An 18,401-nucleotide genomic window follows, 5' to 3' on the forward strand; every position below is an offset into this window, starting at 1 on the left:
TGAAGGTTTGTTTTTCAGAGCATATTGGAAACCACAGGCAGACACCATTATCCTCGCATCGGGACTGAAAATGAGTCCAAATGACCCAAATGTTCAGCAAAATAAAGAAGCACCTATTTCCTAGCTTTTCTATGTCTCAGAGCCAATTTTAATTTTATTATATTTTTTAAGAATTTCCTATTATAAGCAAAAAGATTTTAGATGAACAAAACCCAAACTCACAACAAAACGACAAAGTTATCATAGTTCTAACAGCCCAGCCCTGCAATCAGCACAGCAGACAATCTTTATGATATTCAGCTTCAGGGAGCAATCATAATCTTCCCACAGAAACATTTATGTGAGGATGCTTGCAGTAATTTCATGTTTTAGCTGTATTGATCTGTTTTCAAATATCAGCTACACACTGCTTGCAAACATGCATTATTTTCAGCCCACTTCTACGAGGGGTGTTTTAAGGTAGCACTTGAGTCTGCTTGTATTGATGAGCAGACAGGTCTGCCTGTGAGGCCGGTTGACTCCTTGAATTATGGTCTTTTCCTGAGGCATCCGAAGCACTGCCAGACAGTGTTTGTGCCCTTTAAGTGTGTGGGTCAGTACACAAACACACAAACGCCACGATGCGTTGCAGGAGACAGCTTGTCAGACTCTTGACTGCTCTGATGTCGGGACAAACAGAGTATTTAGGCATCATGTAGCTCTGATGCTTCGCCTGTCCAATTATTTTCATGCCCCTTTTGGCCGCTCTTGATCAGGACATCGAGGTGGTCTTATTTTATTTCATCTGGAAAACTAAAGAGGTTCTGTTCTGCTTCTATCACTGTTATGCTCTGTAGTTCCAATTATCTTTATTAAATTGAGCCACTCACTGTTAAAGCTCTGCTGTGTGACTCAGAGAACCCCCGCCTTTTTAATAACTCATAAAGTTGTAGGACACTAAGTCTTAGAATAAAAAAAAGACAGGTTGGATAAGGTGTGACATTTCTAAATGGCGTGTCCTGATGATACCTTTAACATGTGGCAGCTTTCCTCCGTCCCCCGGTACTGGCATTTATGAGTCACCTGTTTTGCTGAGGTAGATCTCAGGGGCGAAATCATCTATTCAAAACACATGCCAGGGCATCACTCTTTCTCGTCCGTTGGCAGCGAGGCGCAGCTCAGTCGAGGGGGGGGGGGCAGTGGTTATTTCTCAAAGTCAAATTATCTTTGCACAACAACAGGAGAAAAGACACACTCGAAGATAATCTCTGACTGCTGGGAGCTGGAAACGTCTTTATGAGAGCAAAGGTTTGAAAACATCACCTTAAATAGGAACTCATCTCGAGGACAGTGGGAGTAATGATTGAAAATAAATAACACATATGCTGCTTGTGAGCGTTCAGGTAATGGTTTCTCTCTGACATGATTTTTTCCTTTGACTGTGTGGAAAAACTATTTCATTGCACATAATTGCAAGGTCCCCCAGCAACCTCTGCAGCAGCTTGTGTCATGGTTTACCTCCAAACATTCTTCATCACAAACAAAGTACTGGCATTTGGCATTTAAAGTAAATTTAAGCTGTCTCCCTCTTTGATAAACTGGCCTTTACCTGCACTACCAGCAGGGCTGAATTGTCAGGATGACAGAGCAGTGTTCATTGTAGCATGTTTCCAAATAGGAGAAGAGTTTCATCATCAGAGCTGTATTGTCTCTTTGAAGATGTGCTGCTTTTTATCAGTTCATCTGCTTTATTTTATTTTTTTTAGATAACTTATCAATCCTGTACTTTTATGGGTAAAAAAAAGTTATGAAATGCCCCTCATGATGTTTCTAGGTCAACACAGTGACATGTGCACATAGTTTGGTTTATTCTCTACAAAGACTCACCAGCATCTGCTTATATCATAGTCTTATCACTGAGGTCCAAACACAAGGACAGACTTTTGTAAAAATTTTGAATATCATGTTTGTTTGGCTGTTTTAGAGTGCTTTTGTGTTGCTCTCTTGTTTGTCTTTGGATTGGCCTGGAGCATGGCCGTGAGCAACATTTACACCTTTGGGGGTACAGTGAGGGGTCACCTGTCTTTTGCACCAATATTAGAGAGCTTGAAAATTTGGAAACCTTTAATTTAGACCAGGGGTAGGCAACCTAGGGCACAGATGCCATAGCTGGCATGTGAGGCTTCTTATGTTGGCATGCAAAGAAAATATTCAATAAGGCAGAGGAAAAACTAAATAATAGAACTATTGTTGTTGTTTTTGTATTCTATTTAAAACTCTACAAGAAATTGTGCACAGTATCATTTTTTGTTGAATAATACATTTAAATCATGACAGTACAAGTGCACCAACGTGTCTTGCAAGTGCGTCACGGTAAATCTCTTGGGACATCAGTCTGCTAGCTCGCAATTGCATCCATTTAGCGGCGTTATCAAGGCAAACAAACCAAGTTCCAGTCATTCTTTGTAACATAGCTGAACAAGGGAGTGTGGATCTATTGCCAGAGATGACCCAAGATGGAGCTATATGCACACTTTGCTGTGAAAGAATGGTATGTAGGACGTCAAGTGGGCAGAGTCTTTTTGAGACCAAACAGGAAAACAGTGTTAGAAAAGTATGCAAAACAAAGTAACACATTCAAAACTTTCTGTACTTTTAAAAACCAGGAAACACAAGGAAGTTATAGCATTTCTCACTGCATAGCTAAGCATGGGAAACCATTCAAGGAGACTCTCCTATCAGATGTCAATGATTTTATAAAAGAAGTAAGTCTTGGCACTTTGGGCAATAATGGATTTTTAAGTGGCACGAGTCATGGAAATGTTGCCTACCCCTAATTTAGTCTGTCGAAACTCAAAGAACTTAAAGTGTAATTGAAGAATCAAGCTAGTTTTTAGCTATGAGGTGTGACAAAGCAACCTTACAAGACCATTCCTGAAAAAATGCATCTTTTTATGATGAAATTTAAAAAAAAATTAAAGAGAAAGTGCACCTGACTGCAACACCTACAGCAAAACCCATCTGGAGCTTGTATAGATAAATTTTTGAAATGTAGTGGCCTCATACCTGCTTTTTTGATTTCTTACAGCTAAATTTCATCACACTTTGTTTGTTGGTACGTAATAAGTGCTCTAAAAAATGAGTTATTTAGTGCTTTACATGCATAAAGCAAATGGCAGACAACATGTGCATGCACAGAGCCAGAAAAAAGACAGATAAATAAAAGTTTAAAAGCTGTGCTTATTCAGTCTGCATGATCTCCACAGACCAAGCGCTGAGAGTTTCAAGTCTTTAAGAGCAGGCACACGGACAAAATGCCAACACAAGACTTAGGTCATAAATTCAAAGGAAAGTTCAAATTCTTTACAATATCTGGGAAAAGTACCAGCTGCACCGGCTCCAATTGCCCTTAAAAGCCAGTCTGAGAAAAAGTCCAACATGTGTCACCAAATCACCGTCCTTTAAAGGATATTTCCTGAGCCTGTATTCTGGATCTCTCCTGTAGGAAATGACACCTTTCATTCCTTTGTAGCCCGTCTACCATGCTGGCTAAATAGCTGTTCCCACCCTGCACCCTCCTGCAGGGCAGCACAGCGTGACTCAGTGCTCACACTCCAAACAGACAGATGGCCATTACGTACAGTGCTTTGACAAAAAAAGAGTCTGCAATCATTTTCATGAAGCCCGGGGGTGTCGTAGCTCACCGGAGGCACACGAGATATGCACTGTTAAAAAGTCTCTGACGTGGATCTCTGCCGAGCCTCCAGCTGTCTCTGATGCTACCTGCTTTCTTTGGCAAACCAACCTCTTCCCCTTCTGCGGCCCCCTCCGCGGCCCCCTCCCACCCACCACAAAGCCTCCAGTGGCCCTCTTGTGATCATGCGGGGAGCGAAAGCTATTGTGTAGTGGACAACCTCTTGCCCGCAGCTGTTCATTTGATGTATAGGTGCGTCACTCGCTGGGGGTGTCAGCTCAGACCGCAAAATTCCTCCTGCTCCCTCTGCCCAGAGGAGGGAGAAGTGTCAGCCAGCCAACCTTGAAACAGAAAGTTGTATGAGGACGCACTTGTTATATCTCCCAACGAACGGGCGGCAGTAGGTTTAGTTTAGGTGAAGGTGCAAGGGAGTGAGGATGTACAGAACAAAACAACAAACATAGTGCAGCTCTTGTGAGTTTCAGAATTATTATCTTGCTTAAATCAGTTTCACTTTAGAAAATAAAGCAGTAAAACTAGAAAAAACATTGCTCTAAGATTGTGGCTTCAGCATAATCCTTTCAATTTGCTTTCATGGCTCTTTAGTGAAATAAATGACTGAAGAGTTTGAAGGAAAAGACAAAGGTAATTCCATTTAACAGTAACAAATGCACAGCCTGCAGGAGAGCCGAGCTATCTGAGATGAGATTAGAGGTAGCATGATTAAAAATATGATGAAAGCATTCGTTTTAAGACCACTGACTCATGCTGATCTTAGTTAGAGATACGCTGCTTGGGAGCACTGTTTCTATGCTCTAATGCTCACATTAAATGTTCATGCTAGCCTTACTCTGACCGTGAATCAGTCATACCCTTACAATTCTCTGTTTTTCATTATGAATTCATGCTTTCTTTGGATGACAAGAAAACTCTCTTGCCCTCAAGAGTCACCTCACATTTTAATAGGACAGAAAGCGATGAGTAAAGATGAGTGCATGTCCAGGAATTTACACAGAACAAAATAAGCGAGACAAGCAAAACAACTCAGAGAGGGATGGACTCAAACAGTTTGGAGATCGAGCCCTATCACACCCCCTCTCCCCATGCTTCCCAGTGGCCATCCTTGTGCATTTTTTAACTCGGACAAAACACACGCAAGTTGGACTAAACTGCTGCTCGTGTAACATCTGTGTGAGCCGACCCCCCCTCCTCACACTCAGCCAGCCAAGTGTGAATGTTTGAAAGTGGAAAAAAAATGGGCTGTGCCGTGAATGATGTGCCGGGAAGACGGTGTTCTCATGAATCACATCTCCATAGCTGTATCTCCCACTGACAGTCTCAAACGGGCTCTGACAGAACGCCGCAGATATTGATGGAGAGACGGGGAGGGAGGCAGACAGCCTTAATTGCAGTTTGATGACTTGAGGTGCCTCAAAGTCAACATCACCCACAGACTTCCACAGGCAGACCGGCTCCCTGTCCTATGCATGCTGGGCTTTCTCATTGTGTAAATACAGTGATAGTGGGGATAAATAGTGCCTGTGCTGCAGTTAATCTCATTTGAAAGCTTTATTAACTTGTTACATACTGCTCGGCCCATAAATTGACTTTGAACGATCTTCCGTGGAGATCTAAAAATGACAAAGACGGTCTTACTTTGACATGAGTCTGTGACAGAATAATGTGCAACATTTTCACTGTGAGTGACGTCTAGGGACGATATTAACCTTCCATTAAAAGTGATTTACATTGAATGAAAGGCTTAGCTCTGTCTATATCACCTGAACCAAAGGACACCAAACAAGTGAGCTCTGGTTACAAGCAGGAAGCTTCGTGTCGACCACAGAATCACGTCTGTTTATGGTTACTAGCCAGTGGTGATGCCAAAATAGAATGGCTCTTTTAAGGCATGTCAACACGTAGCCGGGTATTTTCAAAAACGAGTACCCCCCCATTTGTTTTAAGTGTGGCTCCAAGCACGCCAAACCCATTATGGGTAGTGTTTTCCTGACATAAAACCCATGCCAGCCAATCAGAATGAGCCCCTGTGGTTCAGCTGTGACGTTTGAGAACCAAAAACTCCATTTGCCGGCATCCACACGAAACCATGAAACCAGAGTTTTCCAAAATCTTCACTTGGCCATTTTTAGTGAAGTAAAGCTGCTGTTTCGTGTGGACAACAGGCGTAATTGTATAAAATTGTGTGCGGTTTCCCAAATACCCGGCTACGTGTGGACATGGCCTTAGACTACTCACACACTATTTGTGCCAATTTATTAGCTATACCTGTTCAGCTGCTTGTTAAACAGATATCTCAATCACATGCCAGAATGTTTGCCAGCTGAAGTTCAAACTGAACATCAGAATGGAGAAGAAAGGTGAATTAAGGGACTTTGAGTGTTGTTAGTTGTGAGTCTGAGTGGTTGACAAACTCCTGGTCCACGGGGATTTTAACCCACAACCATCTCTAGGTTTACCAGAGAATGGTACCAAAAAGAGAAAATCAAAGAAAACAGTCACTTAACGAGACACTTGTTACAACCAAGGTCTGCAGAAGACCACCTCTGAACACACAACACGACCAACCTTGAAGCAGATGAGCTGCCGCAGCCCAAGACCACACCAGGGGACACTCTTGTCAGCTAAGAACAGGAAATCGAAGCTACAACTCACACAGGCTCACCAAAACTGGACCAAAGGAGGTTTAAAAACGTTGCCTGGTCTAATGAGTCTGGATTTCTGCTCCACATTCAGATGGTTGACTCAGAATTTGGAGTAAACAACATGAAAGCATGGATCCGTCCTGCCTTGTATCAACGGTTCAGGCTGCTGCTGCTGCAGTAATGGTGTGGAGGAGATTTTCTTGGCACACTTTTGGCCCTATAGTACCCACTGAGCATGGTTTAAAGTCCACAGCATACTTGAGTATTGTTGTTGACCATGTCCATCCCTTTATGAGCACAGTGTACCCATCTTCTGATGGAGACTTCCTGCAGAATAACGCTCCATGTCACAAAGCTCAATTCATTTCAAACTGGTTCACTGAGTTCCCTGTACTCCACTGGCCTCCTCAGTCAGTCGGGTTAATCTTTATAAATAAGTCAGCACAATTTAAAGACATAACAAGCCACTCAACTCTGTTCTCCTATCTCCAGTTGTTCATTGAAATAACCACTGACGGGCTCAAGGAAGAAGTCGTCTTGGCCAAGATATCACTTATCCATACATCCTCCAGCTACACCCCAAGAGCTGAAGTATTGGCTCCTGCTCAGTTGGATAACCTTTATCAGATGAAAGCCATTGGGCTCTGAGATGATTATAAGGCAAATATTGTTCAGATACTGTACTGTAAGCAGCCTTTGTTAGGACAGGCTGATGACATAAAGAAATAATTGTTTATAAGAGAATAGGAGTGTTATCACGAGGCCACATATGGTGCTAAAAGCTGAGCAGAATTAGATTAACACGCAAAGTCAATTTTGTCACAAGTCCGTCCTCCCAGTCTCAAATATTAATAAGACAATCCATCTGTTCATACATGGCAGCGGTCTCCTGACTTAATAACAGCTCATGATTTGGATGAGGAAACAGTCACTATATCTTATTAAATGAACGGCTTCACAGCGGCTGTCGTTAGTCAGTCGAAGGAGCGGAGGAGGGGCTGAAGCTGAATGGCAATTATTGTCTATTGAAGTCCAGGCGGCGCTTGGGAACGTGCAAACACGCTGCAACCTTTTCTCCAATGCTGGTCTGCTCTCTCAGATTGCCAAACAGATGCTTCATGAAGTCTCAGAGCAGAGAATCTGAAGAGCCCAGCACAAATCTAAACACATGTCAGACAAAAGAACAATAATCTTTAATAATTAAGCCTTCTTTCTCTCCGTCTGGAGGTGTAGAGCGAGGGACAAAGTGTCACTTCAGGTGGATTTTATTCAACATTGGGATGTGAAATCATAGAATTGGATCATTTCCAAAAGAATGTCGTGTAGCTTAAATAATGGAAGTAAGAAATGCCTACAGAGTGAGTCTGTGTGAATAAAAAGCTACTATATCAAATCTGTTAAACTTTTGAGTCAGTGTGTTGGGACTGAAGTGGAGGTACATTTGCTTTACAGTGCTATTTACTCAAAGTATCCTCCTTTTAACTGACAGCAAGAAATCCAATTAAAATACTCCTGGAGCACACTCTCATCAGCAGTCACAAAGTGCCATCTATTGGCAGACAGAGGAATGATTTTAACACTCAAACATGGGAAGTGCTGCAATGCAACAGGGCTTTGATTAGTCATTACCCTGCTGTACTCAAAGTCTCACAGTTTTATTCCTGACATCATCACAAGCTGCTATTTTGTTTTAATGTGGCACTTTGTGTTCCTGAATATTTATCTCTTCCAGTCATTGTCAGTGATTCCTGCTCTGTGTGTCTCATGCAGGGAGAGAAGGGCGATCCTGGAGTCTCACTGGATAAAGGGGAGAAGGGAGACCCCGTGAGTATTCCTCTGTAGGGACATTTGCAGTGCAAACATGTCACAGAGTCATTAACTGAGGTCTTCTCCCACAGGGTCAGCCAGGGACTGAGGGGGTCAATGGCACTAAAGGAGAAAAAGTAAGTAAAAGTAGAGTGTCTTTCCTTCTGTTTGTCCCCCTTGAGACTACACCTGTGTGTTTGGAGAATGAAGGATGGGTAGTCGTGGTTTTTGATTATTGAAATAATGTAAAATAATGAAAAATCAGGCAGTTCATGTGGCTATTATGTCATTTTTACAGTATACATTTTTTCACTGGTTATTAATTTTAACTTAGAGACACTGATTCATTTCCAAATACTGATACAGATATAGTTTCAAATACTGCAACCAGAACTGGTTAACTGAGAACCATGATCAAAACAGAAATCACATTTAGAGTTAGTTGTAATCACCAAAGACACTATGTTTCTATCAGTATATCTCTCCGTAAGTAAAAATATAAAAAAAAGCAGTGTCCCTTGTGATGTTTAAGGTGCTGCTTAAACACCACACTACTTTGTTACTGCCACACTTACGAACTGTACCATAGACGGAACATGCTCAAAATCACATTTAAGAATGTATTTCCTGAGCACAAAAAACTACTTATTAGAAGACACTATAATCATTATTGTTATTAATGTTATATTTATCAATTATAATTAACTACAGTATTTTTTGACTGTCTTATCTGAACTAAGTCTTTTTGTTTTATTTTCTGTGAGCTGAAGCTTGTGTTCCTTGTTTTTATGTCCTGACTGTTGTCAAAGCACTTTGTAAACTTCTGTTTTTAAAAGTGCTATACAGATAAATATTTTATTTATTTTATTTATCTATTTATTTTATTATTATTATTATTATTATTATTATTATTATTATTATTATTATTATTATTATTATTATTATTATTATTATTATTTTTATTTTTATTATTATCATTATTATTATTATTATCATTATTATTATTATTATTATTATTATTACTGTATTTTATTTTTATTTTTATTTTTATTGTTTAAAGGAAGATACTACTTGAATTTTGAGAAATCCAAAGATAAAGACTAGAGAATTCAAAGAAAATTTTGCTGGTTGAGTTAAACAATATGACCCATTGACCGTGTAAATGTGGTCTTTAAAATGTAAAAACTGCTAAGGTCTTGCTCTTGCTCTTGTTTTTGCAACACTTGTGCCCCTTAAAGGGATTAAATGTATTCTTCCAAGAAGTTTTTACCAGCCCCATGCTGTTCTGCGATATTACTGCAAGGTGTTTTTTTTGTATGGTATGTGAAAGCTGATTGGCTTCAAAATAATGGTAAAAACTTTCCTAATAACATTTAAAATAACTTGAATAAGTGTCACCGCCAGTTGTTGGCACTCTGAGATTCAGAACTGAAGAGCAAAGAGTGCATGAGACACTTCTGCAAAAAATGAAACAATAAATGAGATTAACAGCGCACATTGCCATTAAAACTAGTACATATAAGTTATATCCACATCTATATCATATCTAACTAGCCTATAATATCCTTGCACAGTTATTAAATGGATTTCTTTGCTGTTGACCAAACAGTAAACTTTCTTGAAAAGCCCATCTAAAAGGGTAAAACTGTTGAAGTTATTTCCTTCCTCAAACCCTCTGAAAACCACTCCATGTTTATCCATTTTACCCGCCTGAATTTGTTTACTAACTTCTCCCTGCCTGTTATCTCACTCACACCACATCATTTTATCTAATAAAAAATATATATTCAACACCATCCTCCACAAAGTTGGCTGAAGAAATCCAGATTCTTCTTGGTGCAAATAGTGCCAACACTTTTTTTATTTATTTATTTTTTTTTGTGCCTCTGTGCTGGAGATAGTGGCAGCCCGGGGCGTTGTGTTTTAGGGGTCGCACATCCATCCAGTCCGCTATCACGAAGGCAGAAAAGCCTGAGTAAGTTTCTCCAGACTTTGCATAAATGTGCATTTGGATCCGAGCATGAATTGATTAAAAAGTTGTGGTCAAATGTCAAAGTTTTTCGACCCAACTCAAGTATTAATTTCTGATTATGAGCCAATTTCCCACAAGTGTCTAATGGGATGAAATGATGAAGCCGTGACATTTATTCTCAAGAGGGTCAAGGGTCAACTTCCCTAGGATGTAATCTCGTACCTTCTTGACCTCCGTGAATTTAATCTCAGGAAAGTTGCAGATTTGGCACCAATGTGGACCTGATGAGGATAAACGGATACTGTTCTCTTGGTTCTCTTGTGACCTCTAAACAACTCAAGAAATATGTTCAGTAGTTTATTCTCTACATGCTTTGTAAAACATGTTGCGATGTAAAACTGAAGTGTGCACGTGAAAGGATGGCGAAAAACCTTCACCGGCTGCTGAAAGACAGCAGTGTTAAGATAAATACCTTTAGAGGAAACCATCACTGCATCTGTGCTGTTTATTCAGCCACAAGTTTATGTTTGAAAAACCTTCAAAATCAAAAACAGCTCTCTATCAACATTTATGTTTGGTTCAGATTCAGTGAGGAAAGCTTTCACGAGTCGTTTGTAAAGTTGAGGTTTGTCGTCTTTTTAAGTTACAAGATGCATTTCTGTCCTGCTCTTTCATTCCTGAATCTGAATCAGAAACTTCAGAATAAATGCAGGTGTTTTATGTAAACGAAGAAAGAAGGTTCACAATAATGAACCTGCTGTTGATCCCTGTAGCACCCAATCCTCCTGATACAAAAGAGACAGCAGTGCTTGGTATCAGTTCATATATATGCAGGAGATATGGATGGCTACATCCGACGTGAACTACATGAAATGCAAACGGCAGTCTGCTTTTTAACAAGGATACTTTAATGTTTTCTTCCCACTCATCTCATGGCTCTTCTTACATCTTTGGAGTCTGGCAGTATTTCCTCTGAAGTCTGGTCGTGTTATTGCCTCCTTTATTGTCGTTCCAAACCTATTGATGTAGCAGCTCGAGGTCGGCTGTGGCAACTTGCTTTCAGAAGTAGTTTCTAAAGTACAGTTTTTCGCTTTATATATTCATGTTTTTATTTTTAATGTTTTCTTCTCTTTCCTGTCAGAGTCTGTTTGTCTCTTTGTCCATCAGTGTGTTTGAGTGATTGATGAGTTCTCTCTGTTTCTAGGGGGATGTTGGCCTTCCTGGTCCACCTGGTCCTCCTGGTTCTGTAAGTTCTTTACTGTGGTCAAAATCCAACTTGTAAAATTTTCTTTCTGTCAGTTTATATAAAAGTTTGTATCCAAAAATGTCAGTGTAGAACACATTATCCTATCAGTCCATTTAAATCAATGAAAGATGTTTCTGTTACAGCAGATTTGCTTCAGTAAAATTATAAACTATTACCTATAAAACAAGGAGAAGTTACCACTAAGTTTGACCAACACAGCTCATGCAGCAAAGGATCAAAGGTGAGCAGGTGCAATTATTAGGGATGGACCAATCAACTAATCCGTCAATCAGTCATTTCATAAATCAATCAATCAATCTGTCAATTACTAGATTAGTCAATTAGTCAATCAATTAATAAATCAATCATTCTTTATATATATCTAGCCTCAAACCATAAGAGACGTCATCTCAGGACCCTTTCTGTTGACGTCAACAGAAAGGGTAACATTGACCAAATTTTATTTTATTAACAGAGACCCAACATCAAGGCAAGGTAAGATGTCTGATCTCAAGTGAAGCCACCATGAGTACAGATCTTTGCAGCATACAGCAGGTTAGAATGACAAGGACGTACTTCCCTTTAACAGGCAGAAACCTCACGCAGAACCAAACTCATGTCAAACAAATACCCACCTCAATCCAATCCTGGTATCAGGTATCGGTCCAAAACACTGCAAAAAATAAAACCCAAGCAAGTCTTTTTGTCTTTTTTTAAGTAAAATTGTCATATCAGACTTTATATGAGCCACATTCACCCGAAAAGTTTGGGATTAAGTCTCATTTCATTGTATAAAAGGACAAAACTGACCCCTGAATTGCTACAGAAAAAAATCTTTTTCTGGACTTGTTCGGTGAATGTGTCAGTTTTAACTGCTACTGCTTGCAACATTAATAATCAATTTTGTTTATAAGTACCCTTAAGGTCACCCAAGGTTACCTTGCACACAATCAAAAATAGATGGGGCAAAATAATCCAAAGCACAAAAGAAAACTAATACAGTAGTAAGAAAACTACTGTGCAATAAAATATTACAATATGATTGTGCTAAAATAAATATGATATAAAGAATAACACAGATTTTGCGATGTATAGACTCTAAAGTTCAGTCGGGTATCAGCAACAAAGGACACATTTATCATGCTATCTGTCTTTAAAACAACCATATATGTATGAACTAAGTCAGCAGCACTGGTACATAAGTGCAGTTTCATGTGCATTTAAGCTGAGCTAAAATATCATGAAGGAGGACGACTACCGCAGCTCGAGTTTAATTCCTTACTCATGCACTGCTATAATCCCATAAAGTAATGATAAGGTCAGTTTAAATGTATTTTCATTTAGGTTTTCAAAGTGAGAAAGCATGCAATATAACTTCCAGTCTCACCCTCATATTAAGGAATAAAGAATGTTAAATTCATACTGGTATCAGAACAGTATCAGTTTTGGGACTTAAAAAGTTGGATGGTGTAAGATTAGCACTGAAAGATCTATTTCCCGTAGCATTGTTTCCTCCCTTTGTCTGTTATTCTTCCAATTTGTCGTGGGCACATCAGTTTATAATTTCCACTCACTGACAAGGCAGGATAACTGCTCTGTCTTTGGATTTAAGTCTTTCAAAAATACGCCTGACCTTTCTGGTTTAACCTATGTTTCCAAAGTTTATAAGAAGCAAGAAAAAGAGCCAAGACATCTGAGATCAACTTTTAGAGAAGATTCTTACATTTTCAGAAAATAAACTTGGTAATATTTGGCAGCAAGCTGTTAGTGACAGACTTTTTAAATATTGTGCACAGCAGAGAAATGAAAACAGTGATTTTCAGTCTATTGAGTATCAAATAAACGATGTGCAGCATCACCCGCTGATAAACTAAATCTGTATGGTATGATTTAACAAGGTCAGCGATGCAGCATGTGGCCTGTTTCTGATAGTCATAATTGAAAGTTGTAGATTGGTTTTGTTGGTAGACAGAGGAGAGGCTGACAGAAACAGAGAAACCATGACGTCATGGAGGCTGCCTGATGCTCGCTGAAGGTGACACAGAGTGGGTGGCGCTCAGATGATAGAACTCATTTCTCCGACGTTTTAAAGTCTGTGACAAATCAGTTAAAGATCTGCGAGGGGGCAGTAACGACTCGGGAGACATGCTGCAACCATGAGTCAGATACAGAAATGAATGTATAAGGAGTTTCAAATGAAAGCATGGCTTTTGAGCCCACGGATCCCCGAGTGAGGGCTGTGACACCTGGATGACTCTGTCCTATTAAGTCTGTGGAAGCTTCAGACACGAGCTGAAGAACAAACTTCACTTTAACTACCTCATCCTCATTCGTGCTGTTTGTTGGTAGGTGATCCATTCAAAGATTAGGAAAAGAGATTGTTAAGCTATGGATGTAGAAAGTCTAAAGATAAAAGTGCATCTTTGAGTGAAATCCTAAATATGGAATATTCTGCAGCTCTCTGTTACTCTTTCTAAGGGCGTGTTTGTGGTCCAGCTTGAACCCAAACTCACATCTAATCATACAAACTCAGTACGTGTTTCCTCTAAGGACTTATTTTTTGGCTTTTAATGGACAGACAGCAAAAGAGAGACAGAGAGCGTGGGGACGACATGCACCAAATGTGTCGGCTGCTGCTGCTCTTTAGTCAACTGACTAAACAAGCCAGTGCCTGTACATTCATTTATTCTCATCCCTTGCAGAGCAGTTTGTTTCTGTGGCTGCTGGAGCTGCGGTCAGATGGTGAGAGGAAGAAAACAGTGAAGGGCAGGAGAGAATAGAAATCACTGAAAGTGAAGAAGACAGAGTAAACACTGCAGAGGACATGATATGGACTGTGGCAGCTGAAAGGACTGGTTAGTGGAGAAGCTAAGGCTGCAGTCTTTTGTCGTTGAAGGGCAGACAACCTTTGATTTTGTTGCCACAGTGATGTTATGGACTCTGTCCCTTTTGTCTCACTTTAAATCAATGAAAAAGTTAAGTTCAGTGTCAATTATGAAGCTGAGTCTGCACATACTGGGAAGCATACAGAGCAGGGCTGCATATTTAATCAAAATTTAACCTTCGTAGCATGAGAATTTAGATCCAGGACAAAGAAATATCTGAGTTCAGGTCACTTAATAAAAGACAAAATGAGAGGGTTTTATCTAATTTCTGGTAAATATGACTTTAAATAACTATGTTTCAGTAGCAAGTCTGAAAAAAGTCTTATTTAATGATACCTCAAGATAAAAATAAGACCTGAAAATTTTGTATAGACATTAAAAATCTGTCAGTGGCCTAAAAGAAAAAAATAATGTCTTAGGATTCCTTGAACTCTTATAGCCTTTTCCACCAAAGTGACCCTGTTACTGAAGTTCCTTTATTCTGGTCTCTTCTTGGCTTGTATCATGAAATAATATTTTTTCTGGATTTGCAAGATTAAAATGGTACAGATTCTAATGAAACTTTTTTTTTTATTTTAACGGAAATGAGGGAAAACACTTGTTGAGTTTTGGGATTCTGCAGTTTTTGTAAATAAGTGTAGTTCAGTCTCTCAGGATGTGCATGTTTTCAGAAGAAGCACAAACGTTTGGGGCATTCCATATAAATTGAAACTGGGCAGTGGAGAGTGGGAATGATGTCATCTCCAAGTTAAAACTTGCCAAGTCAGAAAAACTTGCCTTAACAGCAGTATTTCTGTATATACACATTAAAAAGTATTATGTATGCCGCTGATTTATTGCAACAAATACTAGTCAGAAGTTCTAAAATAAACAGAATATAACAGGAGCTTAGCTACTTTTTACCCCTGAAGTCGAAATTTCCTACTGGGCACTTGGGGTTGTTGGGACCCCCTGACTTCCCAGTAGGGAATTCCGAGTTCAAGGGGCGTTCCCGTTGAAATTTCCCACTCAGGACCTTGTACATTCCGACTTCCGAGTACAAATGGAAGTCACCATTTGCTATCAGTTTCCTTCCTTCCAGATTCAGTGGTGCAAGATAAGATGTGAAAAAAAAAAAAAAAAAAAACCTGCATATTAAGTGTATTATGGATCTACTCGTTTCACTTAACAAGCAGGTATTGATCAAAGGTAGACAAAGCAAGTGTGAAATCTAGATAAGATGTACCATTTTAGTCCTGTTTATATATGGCACTTGGTATCATTCGCTACTAATCAAGAGTGTAATGCACACATCACACATAGACTGTATAATTGATGGATGTAGTCTCCCTGATGTCACCCGTCTATTTCTGAAACAGATTTTTTAAAGCAATCGGCTGGGGTGGCCATCTTGGAGGGCTTTGAGTCTCCACATTGACTGCTGTAAGGCACTTATGATTCACATGAGCTGAGCTGAGCCTCTGATTGGGCAAACTTGTGATCCTTGTATCATCCAAACTGCTGTGTTGGGAAAAAAAATCACCCTGCCTTACAGAGTGTGCCAATAGTGAAATTAGTGATTCAGATGGTAAATATAGATATGTTCATTACTACTGTGAAAATGTCCTTTTTTTGGCTTGGTGTGTATGTGACTTGTGGTACTTCCTTAGCCAGCCTCAAGCGGACACTCGAGAAACAGCAGATTGTAGCACTTCCACATTGTCTCATATTCTTAGGTCAGAGGTTGCCCCTTTTTTAAATCAAATATTTTTTCTCATTTTGTGCAGAACTTAATCAGAAAAGAATGATGCTAATTTCTGGTTTGTTCCCTTGCTGTGCAAATCCTTTCTGTATGGAGCTCCTATGTTATCCCTGTGTATGTGTGGGCTCACTCCGGCTTCCTCCCACAGCCTGAAAACATGCCCATGTGATTGATTGGTCACTCTAAAATTGCCCTTAGGAGCAGTTGTTTGTCTGTACATTTTAGCCCCATGATAGGTGAATGTTTCCCACCTTGTGAAACCTAGGATTGGCTTCATCCCCCTGCGACCCCAGAAGGGTAAAGATGATGGATAGATGGTGCTAATGATGTGGCTCAAACAGCAGAAGTTAAGCAGAAGAAATAAAGTTATTTACATTAAAACTATATTTTACGTCAAATGATAGATTCCTTAATAACTAGCTGTGAAATATGCACGAGTGTACAGCAGGCTGGTTATTCCTGAAGAATGTGCATGTTTCGTCCTTCAGATCTGACCCTGCTGTCACTTTTGCAGAGCTGTCTCTCCTCCCATACTTTCCTTAAGTTCAGTAAGAGCTCAAACACCCAGATGTGTTCATTGTTGTGTAGATAGTGTATAGGGGATGTATACTACAACACACAGCAGAGAGGGAAACATTAGTCATTTGATAAATGAGCCTGTTTGAATATTTAGTACCAGTCTCTGTCGGCGCTTTGCTTTCCCGTGGCAGATAATTTTGGCAGTTAAGCATTGATTTCCCTTACACAGCAGAAGCGAGGGCTCAGATCATTACCCTCTCTTCATAAACCTTCTTGTGCCTCTGTTTAATAGTGACGGGGAGGAGCGCTGAGCTCACAGGCATGCACGGCCATCACTTTCCACACCGCCTTTAAAGTGGGAAACCAGTCTTTTCTGCTCCTGGAATTTTTATCACTGCCAGTTTCTCTTTACAAGCGACTTTTATACTCTATTAAAATGAATCTGTTTTTCTGTGTTATGTTGGTTGAAGAGTTCTTTTCACCATTTCAATGGGTTTAAAGAAAGAATCTGATCTTATGAAGGAGTGAAGGAACATGACATTATTCAAAGACGTACAGAAGAAGACTCACTTCTTCTCAGGAGTTTACTATTACAATGATAGTTAAGGGGGTACAGGGCACTGAAGATCAGAGTTATTTGTTCTGTTAATCTTTTGTCACAGTTACACTTGAAAAGGTTTGCACTCACACATCATGGAGCAAGGACACCTGTTCAGGTGCTCAGTTCAGAGGTTTCATATAATATTTATTTCTTCTTTTATCAATTTGAATGCTCACAACTGACCTGCACAGGGCTTCAAAGGCAGGGTCAAATGTGTGGTTGACAACATCAAGAGTTTGAGGACAAATGAAAATCGGGTCAATGGCACAAAAACTATCGTGTTCGCAAATGGTCCAGAAATTGATCCTGAAAGGGATCAAATAGATGTTTCACACCAAACTTTCATTCAGGAAATCATTTTGTTTGAAAAAGTTTTCTTTTTCTTCCTCTGAAGATATAGTTCCATTTACTTCACTGTGTGAGCTACATTTTTTATTATATTAAACTTATTTCACATGGAATATTTCCATCGGGAGCTCTGGCCAAGACAGCAGCAAACAAAGTCTCACACAGAGAGTGAGACAGAATAACAGACAACAAGTAAACAGTGCATCAATCAATGATTTATCAGCGTTCAGCAGTAAAACAAGTGCACAAGCTCATCAGATGATCCTTAATCCTAACTTTAAAATAACCCAAACTGACAAAATTATCCGGTTTTAAATAACCCTGAAGCTCAGAGCAAGATGAAGGAGCAAAAACACTAAAGCACTTTGACCAAAGACAGAGTCCAGAAAAGACAAAAAGGATCTGACTGTGACTCAAAGTTACAGCCAGTGAGACCTTTAGAAGTCAGTGAATAAAATCGCAGATTATTTAGTTTGGCCTTGTAAAGAAAGATATACTGATGCTCCATTCTTCTGTTGAGTAAGGAAGGGAAAACTACTTTTTTATACAAGACTCAGTAAACTTAGTGACGTGTGTGAAATCCTAAACCAGAGACAAAACACAATGCTGCATGAGACACTGAGTCCAGCATTTTCATAGAGGTGGAGATAGTATGCATTTAAAGAACACCACCATAATCAAGTGTAGATACAAAGTTTCTTGATTTATTTTATTTCACAGCAACAAATGAAAAGCAGTCTCCATTTCTGTAAAAAAAAAAAAAAAAAAAAATCAACTTCACTTAATTTGTGTAAGTAAAGAAACAAGCCTGAGTCCTGGACTGGAGTAGTAAAGTAGTGTTGAGTGGTACCATACATTTGATGGAAAAAAATAGAAGCTGAATGACTTTTTGTTGCAAAATGATGCCAAAATATGTACAGGACAGAATCAGCAATATCAAACTTTTT

At 39.5% G+C, this 18,401-nt stretch overlaps 1 protein-coding gene across 1 annotated transcript in view; it reads left to right on the forward strand.

Moving 5' to 3' along the window:
• Positions 1–18,401, forward strand: part of LOC141795517 (uncharacterized) — a 161,148-nt gene that overhangs the window by 94,325 nt on the left and 48,422 nt on the right. Inside the window, exons 16-18 of the mRNA XM_074676421.1 lie at positions 8,107–8,160; positions 8,235–8,279; positions 11,319–11,360. Coding sequence (XP_074532522.1) covers positions 8,107–8,160; positions 8,235–8,279; positions 11,319–11,360 — 141 coding nt within the window. The remainder of the gene's footprint in view (positions 1–8,106; positions 8,161–8,234; positions 8,280–11,318; positions 11,361–18,401) is intronic.

Source organism: Halichoeres trimaculatus, unplaced genomic scaffold (genome assembly GCF_033239565.1).
Source record: "Halichoeres trimaculatus isolate MK-OKI-2021-1 unplaced genomic scaffold, fHalTri1.1 fHalTri1_scaffold_8, whole genome shotgun sequence".
In the NCBI taxonomy this organism is placed as follows: Eukaryota; Metazoa; Chordata; class Actinopteri; order Labriformes; family Labridae; genus Halichoeres; species Halichoeres trimaculatus.